Source organism: Pongo pygmaeus, chromosome 10 (assembly GCF_028885625.2).
Source record: "Pongo pygmaeus isolate AG05252 chromosome 10, NHGRI_mPonPyg2-v2.0_pri, whole genome shotgun sequence".
NCBI classification, from domain to species: Eukaryota; Metazoa; Chordata; class Mammalia; order Primates; family Hominidae; genus Pongo; species Pongo pygmaeus.
Genome location: NC_072383.2, coordinates 110,518,708 through 110,533,869, shown reverse-complemented (window position 1 = coordinate 110,533,869; position 15,162 = coordinate 110,518,708). Strand labels below are relative to the sequence as shown.

The 15,162-nt window shown below is 44.0% G+C and overlaps 1 protein-coding gene across 1 annotated transcript; it reads right to left on the bottom strand.

Moving 5' to 3' along the window:
• Positions 1–6,790: 6,790 nt before the first annotated feature.
• On the bottom strand, positions 6,791–14,226 carry LOC129009358 (disintegrin and metalloproteinase domain-containing protein 1-like). Its single transcript, XM_054442156.2, has one exon. The coding sequence runs from the start codon at positions 10,837–10,839 to the stop codon at positions 8,104–8,106; it is 2,736 nt and encodes a 911-aa protein (XP_054298131.1). The 5' UTR covers positions 10,840–14,226; the 3' UTR covers positions 6,791–8,103.
• Between the last annotated feature and the right edge of the window lie 936 nt (positions 14,227–15,162).

The window sequence follows — 15,162 nt, the reverse complement described above, 5'->3', positions numbered from 1 at the left end:
TTCTCTCACACTCTACATCTGCTCTCTCAGCCAACCCTTTAACTCCATCACACAGTATTTCCATATTCCAACCATTCTCACAGTACCACTCCAGCCACCTTCCTACAAGCTTCCGACATCTGCTTGGCAAATCACAGGCACTGCTAAGCACTGTTGGCTCCTACAGTGGATTGCCCATTGCCCTCTCCTGCCTGGTCCTCACATAGCAGATGGAGTACTCCTTCCACGTGTTTCAGCTCATATCACTCCTGTGCTACAACCTTCCATGCTTGCCATCTCCACTGCAAAAAAATGCCATTCCCAAGGCTTTATGTGACCTCTGTCCACCCACAGCCCTCATTCACTACTCTTTACGCTGCTCACTCTGTCCAGAAGTGCCGACCCTCCTTGCTGTTCTTACATGCCGAGCAAGCTCCTGTCTTAGGATCGTCTGCTTAGCGTTCCTTCTCCCTGGTTTGCCCATCCGTGGATACCTGCAGAGCTTTCCCCCTCACTTTCTACACATCTCTCCTCAAATGACTCCTTATCAGACAGGCCCCTGTGACCACTGTTTAATCTAGCACACCACCCTAACATCACTATCAATCCCCTTGCACTGCTCATTTTGCTTCACTGCACATAGTAAAACCTGGCACATCGTGTAGTTATCTGATTATTGCTCATCTGCCCCAACCCCAGTCGTAATTTTCATGGGAAGAGGCTTTGTCTTACTCACTGCCACATGACACAGTGCCTAGAACTATGCATGAATACTCAATACAGAGTTGTGGAATGAATGAATGAATGAATGAACGAACGAATGAAAACATAGGAAGCTACAACAGGTGCAAGCCTCTCAGTACAATGGCACTTCTTTTAAAAAGTATAAATCTGGGCAGTCGAGGCCTGGTGTGGGCCAATAGATTTCCCCTGGAGATTTGGGCACTAAGGGCAGAAGACAGGGTCAGAAGAGGCAGAAGATCAGGATTCTTGATTTGGGATCCAAGAAACAAGATTGCTTTAATGTCATCATGGTTTTGAGTGAAGCGCTGGGGAAAGCAGGAAAGTCCATGCCAGCCTTAGCCATAACTGGGCCCAAAGCAGTGATTTCCAAGTTAACCAAACCTTGCTCCTCACCCACAGACATTTGCTATATAATAGCAGAGCCAGAATATGTTTGCAAATGACCACATAGTAGGTCAGAATGCCATATCAGATAAATTCAGTATTATAAGTTGATGGTGATTAACTCTGATCGTTGCTGAACAATACACAATAATACAATCTATATTCATCATGGCATTTGATTTGAGATGCCATCAGCATTTATTTGAGCACAGGCTGTATGCCAGGCACTGCACTAGATCACCTCATACACATTATCCAATTTAACCTCACAAATGCTCTGTGAGAGGCATCCTTTGTGTGGCATCTTACTGAGGAGGAAACCCAGGTCTCAGGAAGTTCAGTTCCGTGTCTTAAGACCAAGCAGTGAGAACGTGACATCTGCTACTTAGGAATATGGAACATGGAAGTCCCCTCATTCAGAACAAAGATGACTTTCTCCCTTTTAAAGAGGTTCATTTTTGCTCTAAAAAAAATCTTCCTGGTTGGACTTATGAGGCTAGCAAAACACCAGATGGAGAGCTGACATAGTTCTCATGTTCTTAGCATCCAAGGCAAGAAGAGAGCTCCTGGAGGGCTGAAAAAAGGTGTCTCAAATCTCTTCTCTTGAGCTGTTTTGTAAAACATTTTTAGGTATTTAGATTGGTTATAAACATGGCCAATGTACTGAGTCTGATCAAAAGTTGTCTGCTCTTGTAAAAGCTCATGAATAAGATTAACAAGCTCTTATTTGAGGTGTATTAGTGTAAAAATATAAAACTTTCCATTCAAACCCTTCATAGTTGTAAGATTTGATATACTTATATAATTTTATGGCAGCAGTTTTCATTTTTCCATAAAGAGATACCTGAATGTCTGGATTTTTCCATAAATCCCGACACATCCATTACCTCAAAGTAGGGACCCATTCTTTTTTTTTAAACCAAAGAACTAATTGGTGGCCTTTTGCTTTATCTTAGCATATTCATTTGTGTCTCTGCCTATTTATAATGACATAAGTTATTCATGGAAATAGAAAGGATGGCTTTGGGCGGGTAAATAGAAAGGACAGCAGTAGAGGGCATGAGGGAGAGCTTTTTCTCCTGTTCCTTAGCACTGACACTATGCCTTTTTTATTTCTATTTTTCATGTGAAATTGTCTGCAACACCCAGCTCATGGCTGTTAGATCCACTACCAAGCACTACCAGAGGAAACGTTGTGGTTTGAGGATTATTTCGTGTGTCTCTTACAAGGTTTTGTTTCTATTTCTCCAGAATTGCGGTTCTGAGAACACGTCTCATGAGTAAACATATTTCTCACTCTCACAGTACCAATTAGAAATTTCACTCAATAAGGAAGCATATATTCTCCCTGTTGCCTAGAAAACAACCACCTGATGGTCTGTTTCAGACTGCCTCCTCTATAGGTTCTGCCTCACTTTCCATGAGTATCCTCAAGCACAGCCTTATTTCATCTGGGAAAGAAAGTTGAGAAAGGTATGTGGGAACAGTTTCAAGAGCTGCACCGGGACTGTGAGGGTTAAACTAAATAGGGGTAGGGAAGAGTAAGGTCATTCCCTGGAAATAAGACCATGATCTTCTGATCCAGAGTGGCAAATGGACATGGTATGGACATGGTATGTGATGATGACAGACATGTTAGGCATGCTGATAGGAGGAAATACTTGTTTTCAGAAGCTATAGGGCATAATGGTTGGAAACAGACAGGGGGGCCTAGTTGTCACTGTCCTTCAGTGTCACACCGAGTTTACATTTTCTACTCTAGATAATGGGCAAGCAGTTAAAGTTCCAGAACTCCAGACTGTAATGACAAATGTGTGTCTGGGGAATCTTAGTAAGGATGTTAGAGAACCCAATTAATTAGATTATAGCAATGAAACAGGCATGACGTGTCAGACACTTGGTCAGTCATGATTCCATCTGTAATGTTTTCCTTTGAAATTTTTTTTTTCTTGAGATAGATTCTCGCTTTGTAGCCCAGCCTGGAGTGCAGTGGTGTGATCTTGGCTCACTGCACCCTCCACCTCTTGGGTTCAAGCGATTCACGTGCCTCAGCTACCTGAGTAGCTGGGATTACAGGCTCGTACCACCAAACCCAGCTAATTATTTGTATTTTTAGTAGAGTCAGGTTTTCACCATGTTTTCCAGGCTGGTCTCAAACTCCTGGCCTCAAGTGATCTGCCCGCCTCTGCTTACCAAAGTGCTGGCATTACAGGTGTGAGCCACGACACCCAGCCCTCCTTTGAAATATTTTAAAAAATATTTCCTAATTATGGGAAGAGTCACCATGGCTTTGTCATTGACAAGTTCCTCCCAACTCCTTGGTTATCCTCTGTTAGTGCACTTTCAGACTACTATAAAGAACTACCTGAGACTGGGTAATTTATGAAGAAAAGAGTTTTAATTGACTCACAGTTTCACAGGCTTGTCAGGAAGCATGACTGGGAGGCCTCAGGAACCTTACAGCCATGTGGGGGAAGCAAGGACCTTCTTCACATGGTAGCAGGAGAGACAAAGAGCAAGCGAAGGGGGAAATGTGACACACTTTTTAACCATCAGATCTCATGAGAACTCACTCACTATCACAGAATACCAAGGGGGAAAATCTGCCCCCATGATCCAATCACCTCCCACCAGGCCCCCCCTACAATTAGACATGAGATTTGGGTGGCGACAGAAATCCAAAACATATCATCCTCTTATACTTCATTCTGGCATGACCTCCTTATGTAAGACTCATATCTTTATTAAACACCATAAGTAGTATTGGGTCTTTTATTCGTATTCCTGCTTAGCTCAAACATTTTTCAAGGATAATGTCCAAAAGCAGCATTAATATTAAAGGTGCAGCACATTGCAAACCTTATTCTTGGGAGAAATCTGCCCTTAATTTTGAAGAAACACTTCAGTGGGCACGTTGACCCAATGCCAATACCAAAATGCTATTGTGGAATTAGGTTTGTAAACAAAATAAGCTTATTTATTTATTTATTTGTTTATTTTTATTTATTATTATTATTTTTTGAGACAGAATCTTGCTCTGTTGCCTAGGCTAGAGTGCCGTGGCACAATCTTGGCTCACTACAACCTCTGAAGAAGCTGATTTATTTTTGGCAAGCTAATATAACACTTGAGATATTAAGATAATCTTCACTGTGTACAGAATTGCATCCCTGTGAGGCCATAATGTCATCTGGGTTTAAGGTCAGTCTTTACTTTTTCTTCAACTGAACCCCAGAGAAGGGAGTGCAGTATGACTCCAGGTTAGGAAGACATTCCATCAGGCATTCCTGAAGGGACAAGCAAAGATGTCAGGTTGGGTCCAAGGAGAGGGATGGCCAGTCCAAGTTTCCCAGGGAAGGGCTTGACCCCTGGGCTGTCCAGTAGCATTAATATCTGCAGCATCCCATTTCTTTCTTTCCCACAGTTATCATTTCCCTATTTGTTTTCCATGTCAGGATAAAAATCTAGAGCCTGGGCTTGGCTATACTTTGGTGAAGTAAAGGAAGGGCCTGGGTCTCCACTGGCCTGGGAGAGCACAGATAGGACAAGATTGGCCCAGAGAAGGCAGGTAAAGAATGGCAAGAAGTCACCACCAGAGTCTCCTGGGGTAGCACCTGGCTGGGTCACATGTGACCACCAATGCTATTGTGTTGTCACTGGAAGGTACAAGCATTACTCAGAAGCCCCCAAATATTAACAGCGAGAGGCAAAAGAGTGTACTTCCTAAAGACAGTCACATGATGCGGAAAGCTGTCCCTTGAACCCCGGAGATTTCAGGCCTACCATATCTTCTTTGCTCTGCCCACATTAAAACTGGTCACTTCCCTGTAATAGTCTATTCTAATGGGCCTCAGCCTTCATGGCTAGAGTTTGGGGTTTCTAGACATTTTATAATTCATGTGAGAGTTTACAAATATGTCCAATTTTCTAACATCATTTCTGAGAACATTTATTCAAACACCTGTTCTAGGCAAGGCACAGTGGCTTATACCTGTAATCCCAGCACTTTGGGAGGCCAGGGCAGGAGGATCACTTGAGGCAGGAAGTTTGAGACCAGCCTGTGTAACATAGTGAGATCCCCATGTCTTAAAAAAAAAAATTGGCTGGGCGCGGTGGCTCACGCCTGTAATCCTAGCACTGTGGGAGGTCGAGGTGGGCGGATTGCCTGAGCTCAGGAGTTCGAGACCAGCCTGGACAACATGGAGAGAAACCCCGTCTCTACTAAAATACAAAAAAAAAAAAAAAAGAAAGAAAGAAAGAAATTAGCCAGGCATGGTCACAGGCATGTGACTGTAGTCCTGGCTGCTTGAGAAACTGAAGCAGGAGGACTGCTTGAGCCCAGGAGTTCGGGGCTGCAGTAAGCCATGATCGTGCCACTGTACTCCAGCCTGGACAACAGAACTAGAACCTGTCTCAAAAACAAAAGAACAAAACCAAACACTTGTTCTAATCTTGGTTTCCCATCTTCAACATGGTCTTGACAGGGTTTGAGCTACAAACCCTGAAGCTCAAATCAGTCATAAGAATAAGCAACTAAAATCTTAAAAGTCTATTACAAAAAGACTCCTTATTTGCTAAATTTTGTAACTTCTTTGTCCAAGGCTGTGAAATCCTGTGTTGGCTTTATGTATTGATTCCCAGTTATCTACTTGCCTTTTGGTCCTTAAAGAGCTCTATTAAATCTAAGAATAATCATCCTGTGTATAAATCATGATTTATATTGTGATTCCCTTACCCTTGATGCTTTAAATATGTGATGCTCATTCTCTTTCATTACAGTCACCATCAGCATGCCCACTATGAGGGTTACCCCTTCTGTAACAGTTCTCTGTACAAGTGCTTTTCAGCATTTTCACATCTTTTTTTTTTTTTTTTTGAGATGGAGTCTCGCTCTTGTTGCCCAGGCTAGAGTGCAATGGCACGATCTCGGCTTACCACAACTCCGCCTCCCGGGTTCAAGCAATTCTCCTGCCTCGGCCTCCTGAGTAGCTGGGATTACAGGCATGCACCACCACGCCTGGCTAATTTTGTATTTTTAGTAGAGACGAAGTTTCTCCATGTTGGTCAGGCTGGTCTCAAACTGCCGACCTCAGGTGATTTGCCCACCTTGGCCTCCCAAAGTGCTGTGATTACAGGCCTGAGCCACCACACCTGGCCTAGAGACCTTTAGTTATACAGTTTCACTTTTGTCTTCAAAACTCTCAAGTGCCTACCAACTGATAGCATGAGTTCTTTCTTTTTTATTTTGTTTTTTTGAACCAGAATCTCATTCTGTTGCCCAGGCTGGAGTATGGTGGTGCGATTGTGGTCCACTACAGCCTCTAACTCCTAGGCTCAAGAGATCTTCTCGCCTCAGCCTCTGAAGTAGCTGGGACTACAGGTTCACACCAGTATGCCCAGCTAATTTTTAAAAATTTTCTTGGTAAATTTTTTTTATGTTGCTGAGACTGGTCTCAAAGTCCTGGATTCAAGCCATCCTCTGGCCTTGGCCTCCCAAAGTGCACTATGATTACAGGCATGAGCTCCCATGCCCAGCCTGATATCATGGTCACTCATTGTGAATTTTGATCTTTTGGCATAAAACTCATCCTGGATTTGATGATCAGAATCAGACCTGAGAATTTGTGACCTGGTTTTCCTACCTGTTTCCCTTGTAGTCACGTATCCACAACTGAAGACTTCGTTTCGGATTTTGCTTTGAAGTTTTTATTCCACTCAGAGTAACTAACATAAGTTTCTTGAAAGCAGACAGCAGGAGTTATCCTTTGGTTTGCTCTGTTATCGCGCATAGAGTAGGCAGTTAGAAGAGAGGCTTGGCAAGTGTATGCTCGGGGACTAATGCTCAGGACCTTCCCTGAGACAGAACATTTGCTCAGTCTGTAGCTCTATCGTACTTGAGAAAATTTTGCATGTGCCATGCCTAGAGACTAGCAATCCCCATATTTTGAGGTTGGCTCTGGTTGTCATTGACTTGGCCAACACTTATTGAGCACCTACCATAAGCCAGGCCCTCAGAGCTAAATAAGATGCCAACCTTATTGCCAGCCATGCTGTCAGGATGTAGTAAAGGAAAAGACACTTTAAACCGTAATGACTACACAATGCCATAGGTTCATGATAGGATCAACATTCATTTGTATGGCTTTGGTTTCATTAGAGTCACTGAAGATAAAGCCGTGTTCTGGGCAGTTAAGGACATGTCTTTTCGCTCACTTTTTTTTTTTTTTTTTGAGAACAAGTCTTGCTCTTGTCCCCCAGGCTGGAGTGCGATGGCACGATCTCTGCTCACTGCAACCCTGGCCTCCCGGGTTCAAGCGATTCTCTTGCCTCAGCTGGGATTACAGGGAGTGATGATTCATGTGGAAAAAAACTTTTTATTTATTTAAAATCACCTATATTTCTTGAATAGAAGCAGACAGGGCATATTAGAATATTCAATCACTATAATAACATTCCTAACATAATGGGTCACTATTACTGGGATGAATAACCCAGTCACAGCAATATAGGCATGGATAATCGATAATACATTACATCAGATCATGTGAATGAAAGTTTATATGCCCTGAAAAGCAATTTGGGTGACTCAGAAATTGGCCCAATTGAAACAAGACATTGATAGCAATGACCCATGAGAAGAGCTAAAATTATTTCATGAAACGTGAGAAAACAGAAATACATATTTTATATATGATTTTATGTATGAGAATATAATGAGTTTACAATGAATACTGTAAGTGAGGAAAGCCCTCTTCATACAGGGGGAATCCCTCTTCGTACATTAGTATGTTTCTACAGATTACATAGTCCAGTCACAGCCTCTGTAGACACCAATTCTCACATCGCATTTGCTTCTATGAGCTGCTTATTCCCACTCAATGCCTGACATGTTTGAGATATTTGGCTTCATCCTTCATTCTTCTCCTTCAGCTTTTCCTGTCTTTTACCGGCTTCCTCTTTTGGTGCTGGCTCTTTCTGGGCATCTGGTGGTGGGGCCTACTGTGCTGGTGGGGCCTCTGGTGGCGGGGCCTGTGGTGCTGGGGGAGCCTCTGGTGGTAGGGCCTGTGGCGCAGGGGGAGCCTCTGGTTGGGGGGCAGCCTCTGGTGGCGGGGCCTGTGGTGGGGGGGCAGCCTCTGGTGGCGGAGCCTGTGGTGTGGGGGGAGGCTCTGGTGGCGGGGCAGCAGCCTCTGGCAGCGGGGCAGCCTCTGCTGGGGCAGCCTCTGCTGGCGGGGCAGCCTCTGCTGGTGGGGCCTCTGCTGGTGGTGGGGCCTCTGCTGGTGGCAGAGCTTCCTCTCCTGGTGGTGGGGCCTCCTCATCTGGTGGTAGGATTTCCTCTGCTGTTGGGCCCTTATCTGCTGAAGTCAGCTCTGATTCCAATGTTGTCTCTGTTGATGACTCCTCTACTTCAGCCACTGCTGTCTGAACTTCAGAGCAGAGGTAAGACATTGTAAGTAGAGTGCACAATAAAAGTACAAGAAACAAAGGGACCAGGAACGCTATCAGTTTATAGTCTAGGTCTTGTCCCTGACGTTGAACACGAGCACTACCTTCAATACCACTTTCATTGTTGTCAGTAACTTGCATTCCTGGGGGACCACTGTCCACACTGCCTCCATTTCCTGGATTTTTGCAGTCAGGAGGAGCAAAACCAAATTCACAATGGCAGTGCCTTAAATTGTTGCAAACTCCTTTCCCATGACACGATTCCTCTGGTCTGCAGTCATACAGGAGTATGGAGTGATGAACGCAGGAGTGATCCGTGCAGACTTTATTTGGGGCACAAGAAGTGCCGATGCGCACATCTCCGTCATCAGGGATATCAGTAATGTTATGGGCATCCATGCTCCAGCACCAGTCATTGTCATGAGGGACCTGGATCACTGTATGTTGAGCTTTGACTCGTGATAAGGATTGAACACCTGTACATATGAGTTTCCCACAAAATACATTATCACCTGAACATGTAACATATGTTTGCTGATCCTCAGTGGGACGGCCACAGTTTCCAAACCGGTCTCCTCTGGTATTTATTGAAATGTAACAGTCTTCCGGGGCAGATCTTGCAGGGTACCCATATATATTCACACATTGGTTATCAGGGTTCTTACACTGACCCCCAGAGCAATAGTGAATTCTATCACACAACGTGCCATCTTGCTTGTAGCTGTCTGCAGGGCATTCTGCAGAGCTACCGTCACAGTATTCTGGGAGGTCACACTCATCCTGAGTAGGACGGCATAAAAACCCCTTCCTTCTGAAAGTGCAGCCCAGACAGCAGAGGCCATGGCTGCACTCAGCATTCTCCTTCAGAGTACATGTGGCATCACAGCATGGGTCAAGGTGACAGGCAGAGCCACAGTCACACTGCTCCGTGTCCTCCACCACGCCATTTCCACAGGCAGAATCCCTACGCCTGCGGCCCCTGGGCCATGGCTTGTTAAATAGGCAGGCCCCTTTGTGTTCTCGAAGGAACTGGTAGAAGTAGTCAGAGCTGCAGTTGCTGAAGCCACTTTCTTTTGTGATATTTTCATGCATGAGGCAAAAGTGCTTATCTTTACAAAAGCAGGCCGAGTGGTCGTGCTGAATACCCAGGTTGTGCCCGAGCTCATGGACCATCAGGGCTGCAAACAACAGCACATCTTCATGATGGAAGGATTCAACAGCTGCTGCAAAACCGCTTGAGCAGGCACCACTGAGAAAGGCCTGGCCCATTTTCTGTCCAGGGTGATGCCCAACGATCATGTGGGCAACATCGTGTTTCGCGCGATGGAAGAGCATCTCTTGTCTCCAGCGATTGAAATTCCTGAGTGTGATTTGCAAGTCCACTGTGACATCTATTAGGTCCCCCTCGGTCCAAATCTCCATTCCGGCCAGCACCACCCTTGTATTTATTCCCCTAGTGAAGCTGTTGGCCAGAGCAATGACATCCACTACTCTCTGGACCGTCTCATTGACGTTACTGCCCCACATCTGGAACCGCTGGTTGTTGACCACCACAAACATCTCCACATACTTTTTGTGTGACCACAAGTAGGACAGCGCCTGTAGATCATGGGGCTTCCTGCTCCCTTGTTGCCAGCTAGCAGACACCACATGGCTGTCTCTGGAAGTGACACCACAGGAGACTCGCGCTTGATGTGCCATGGTGTATAACACATGTTCAAACCGTCTTGAAGAGTCCATGGGCTCAATGCTGTAAGATTTTTCCTCCTTAATCAGGATGCCCCTGAGACCTGCACAGGTGTTGACAGAAACAAAAGAACCTGACACTCCTTCTATGTAGCCTTCATAGTGGCAGTCATGTGAGATGAAAGGTACTTCTTGCCCCAGGATGCCATTGTGGTAACTGTAGACTGGAAAGTTATTCACAAAATGGCTTCTTTTCACCTTCAGATGAACCAAGTGTTTCTGGCCTTGCATAAATAGCAAGTAGGACAGTCCTTCCACTGGACTATCTCCTCCCTGGACTGTCAGCCTCTTTGGAATAATTATTTCATAGAAAGAGTAATAGATTGATCCCTGATGACAGTACATGCATGGCACAAAAATCACCAAAAGCATCAAAATCTCTAACCTGATACATGAAGGTCCTGGTACTAGCCCCAGCCTCAAGTTCCACTTCTGTGGAGCCCAAGTTTGAAACTTTATCTTAGCCTCTTCCAAGGCCACTTGGTTTTTCCATAGAGGAAACAGGATGTTGGCAGAGTCTTTTAATAATGCCACCACTGACATGGCCCAAATAAATCAGTTAATGATTCTGGGCCTATGTCCATCAGCAGAGCTCTCCCTCGCACACAAACCCTTGGAGGCTCAGGTGTTAGTCTCAGATCCACACTGGCTCCCTTATTGGCAGTTCTTGCCCAGCTCTCAGTCTTACAGAACTTCAAGCTGTGTTTCTCCTCCTGCTTCTCTCCTGGCCTTCGGCAGTTTCTTTAGTATGTCTTCCTTCCAACAGCAACAACTTTAATCTTCCTTAGTTATATTCCTTTTACTTTCATGGGAAGATATTCCAAGTAGAAGGCCTGTAGTGATCCAGCCAGTACTGTAACTCAGGCAAATTATTCTTTATCCTCAGTTCAGGCCACACAACTTGATATCCGTTAATCTGCTCATTCTTTGAAACCCAACATTCTGTCAGGGGGTGGGGGGAAGGGGGCAGGGCTTATCTGGGGATCTCTGAAAAGGACAAACAAAGTTCTTTGTGGCCCCCTGCCTCTTTCCCTCATTTCTGCAGATTTCAGGGTACCGTTTCTCAGTTCAACTCTCCTTTGTCGGTGTCTAGTTTTTTTTCTTTAATTCAAGAAAATACGTATGTGGACGTCCAGGTTTTCCCTCATTATCGTTGGTTCGTAACAAATGAGTTTAGATACTTTATATCTGCATATAATCTTCTCTACCAAGTTTTCCTAATGCACAGATCTATTACGTGTTAAGTCAAATGGGCTCAGTTTCACCATGGGAGTATATAAAGGATCAGGATCAAAGTTCAGTTCCTCCAACTGCCTTAACATAAAAACAAAGTGTGGGGCCCGGGCACGGTGGCTCACCCCTGTAATCTCAGCACTTTGGGAGGCTGAGGAAGGCAGATCACCTGAGGTCGGGAGTTTGAGACCAGCCTGGCCAGCATGGTGAAACCCCCTCTCTACTAAAAATGCAAAAATTAGAGGGCGTGGTGGCAGGCGCCTGTAATCTCAGCTACTCAGGAAGCTGAGGCAGGAGAATCGCTTGAACCCAGGAGGCGTAGGTTGCAGTAAGCCGAGATCACACCATTCCACTCCAACCTGGGCAACAGAGTGAGAATCCGTCTCCAAAAAAAAAACTGTGGGGTCAAAATAAAAGCTGACAAACCAGGTGTCTAGTTAACATTTCATCAAGAAAAGAAAACTGGGCTATATAAGAACTTTTAAAAGATTTCTTCGGTTTGGAACTAAAATTGACCTGAAATGTCTGTGGAAGTCCTTGAATTTGGTTTTGATGTCAGTTTCCTTGGTGTATTTAGCAGTACAAATTTAAAAGGAAAAGAAGCCCTATGCACCCATTCCTTGCACAGTTATTCTGTGCATTCTAGATGAAGAAAAATAAAACTCTACATTTTTTATCTTGTATAATTTTACAGCAAGTCAAATATTTACAACATGAGACCTTTCAAATATGAGATATGACTACAGAAAGGAATGTAATGGTAGTATAAGATCTTAGATAACAGCATGAGAGCAGATCAATTTATTCACTATTCCCATTAAATATTTAATTCCTAATACAGATAATACAATGTATCATTAGCATCTAGCAAGAAAATTTATACTGTCACAAACCCACTAAAAAAATTTACAGCAAGAAAAGTGAAATGATTTCCAGCTGTATTTCTTCTTGTGATTTATGTAAGCGCAAAGCTTCTTAAAATTATATTTTGAAAATTATCACAGATTTTAGGGTGTTTCCCTGTTTCTTAAACAAAATAAGCAGGGCAAATTAGGTTAAGCCATTTGGTGGGATAAAAGAAGATTCAATAATGGAAGAACATTCTACTCTTTAAATAAATAATTAAAATGAAATATCCAATTTTCTAATTCTCAGATTGAAACATATTTTCTTCAATAAATACATGCACATACACATACCCACACACAAGACCTTATTTAAATCTTTTGGCTTCTTTGACCAACAATTACCATTTCTTCAACTCATTTTTTCTCAAATGAATACAAGCAACATAAACTCTTTTTAAAGAGTAATTCCTGCCAGGCACAGTGGTTTGCTCCTGTAGTCCCAGCTACTTAGAAGGCTGAGACAGGAGGATTGCTTGAGCCCAGGAGCTTGAGTCTAACCTGGGCAACATAGCAGGATCACGTTTCTTTTTAAATTTTATTTCTGAGACGGAGTTTCGCTCCGTCACCCAGGCTGGAGTGCAATCGTGCGATCTCCACTCACTGCAACCTCTACCTCCCAGGTTCAGGCAATTCTCCTGCCTCAGCCTCCCGAGCAGCTGGGATTACAGGCATGTGCCACCACACCTGGCTAATTTTTGTATTTTTAGTAGAGACGGCATTTCACCATGTTGGCCAGGCTGGTCTTGAACTCTCGACCTAAGGTGATCTGCCTGCCTTGGCTTCCTAAAATGCTGGGATTACTAAAGGCATGAGCCACCATGCTGAGCCTTATCTATGTTTCAAACAATAAATTCAGACTGGCATTCTCCTATGTTCATACATTAGTCAGAGAGACAAGTTTTTACTACATCAAGCCGACTTTTATAACTGTGGTAAAGTCTAAAAGTATCTGATTGACCAGTAATGGCTTTAATAAGCAGAACGTTAGTAAATCATGTAGGCAAACAGGAGAGCATAACCTGCTGCTTTATAAGAATTGTTTTTACAGTGTTATGTTTCCACAGGTATAGGTGTTAGGCCAAAAAATATGAGAAAGATATCGTTTCACTTCCAATTATGTGCAAATTTCGAGTAGCAAACCTGACAGTTATGTTAAAGCAGAATTTACTGCTGGACTAGGAATACACAAACAAAACTCCATTTCGAAGACCAAGCCATGCTGAGTCACTTGGGAGCTACTGTTTTTTTCAAGGCATGCTGTTGCAGTACAACAGCTGGGGCATCCTCCAGAGTGTTCACAAACTTCCAGCTTGGTGCTCATTTGGATGTGTCTGGACACAGCACTTACACTGAGGGCCACATGAATTCAGCTTGAAGTGACTGAAACACGGGCCACAGATGCTCAGAGTCAAAGGAAGTATCACTTTGGATAACTTTTCCATCGCACCTAAAATTCAGCACACACTGAAGGAAAAAATAATCCTGAGCCTTTTTAGAAGACACCCAAGTCACAAATTTAAGAAGTTACGGATATAATGGATATGCTAGAATATTCCTCTAAAGAAAGAGAAGAGTAACAAAGGTAATTACTGTTTTTTTTCTCCCCATGGAATACTGAACCTCTGCCCTAAGACAGGAAAACTATAATTGCTCTAATATTACACAAAGAAGTGCAGTTTTCCTAACTGTAAGAAGTGATCTGTAAGATTTGCATTTCACTGAAAAACACAACAGGCACTTAATTCAACTCTCAGCCAAGTTTTCTGGTCAGTAAATTTAAAAACATTGTTTTTTTTTCTGTTGCCTCTTAGATTTTGCCATCATAAAAGTATTCCGGTCGCACGCGGTGGCTCATGCCTGTAATCCCAGTACTTTGGGAGGCTGAGGTGGGCGGATCACGAGGTCAGGTGTTTGAGACCAGCCTGGCCAATATGGTGAAACCCCATCTCTACTAAAAACACAAAAATTAGCTGGGCGTGGTGGTGTGTGCCTGTAGTCCCAGCTACTTGGAAGTCTGAGGCACGAGAATCGCTTGAATCTGGGAGGCGGAGGTTGCAGTGAGCCAAGATCAAGCCACTGCACTCCAGCCTGGGAGACAGAGCGAGACTGTCTTGGTGGCGGGGTCGGGGGGGAGACATATTCTCCTTACAGGAAATTCATTTATAACAGTTATCAGTCACCTAAGATTAGTGAACTTTATCTCAAAAAATATCTTTTAATTACAAATTCTCCAAGATAAAAAGGAACCAATGTAGGCCGGGTGCAGTGGCTCACACCTGTAATCCCAGCACTTTTGGAGGCTGAGGTGGGCGGATCACGAGGTCAGGAGATGAAGACCATCCTGGCTAACACGGCGAAACCCTGTCTCTACTAAAAATACAAAAAGAAATTAGCCAGGTGTGGTGGCGGGCACCTGTAGTCCCAGCTACTCGGGAGGCTGAGGCGGGAGAATGGCGTGAACCTGGGAGGCGGAGCTTGCAGTGAGCCGAGATCGCGCCACTGCACTCCAGCCTGGGTGACAGAGCGAGAATCCATCTCAAAAAAAAAAAAGGAAGCAATGTAATAAGGTAATTCTTAAGACACTTTGTGTTTTTATCATCTATTCCCACAGGCAGTCACACACATACAGGGCATACTAACCGAATGTCACCCTGAAGACTCAGGGTGGAGGAATTACTCAGCACAGCGGAGGAGTTAGAAAATAAGTTGCTGGTGAGATCAATTT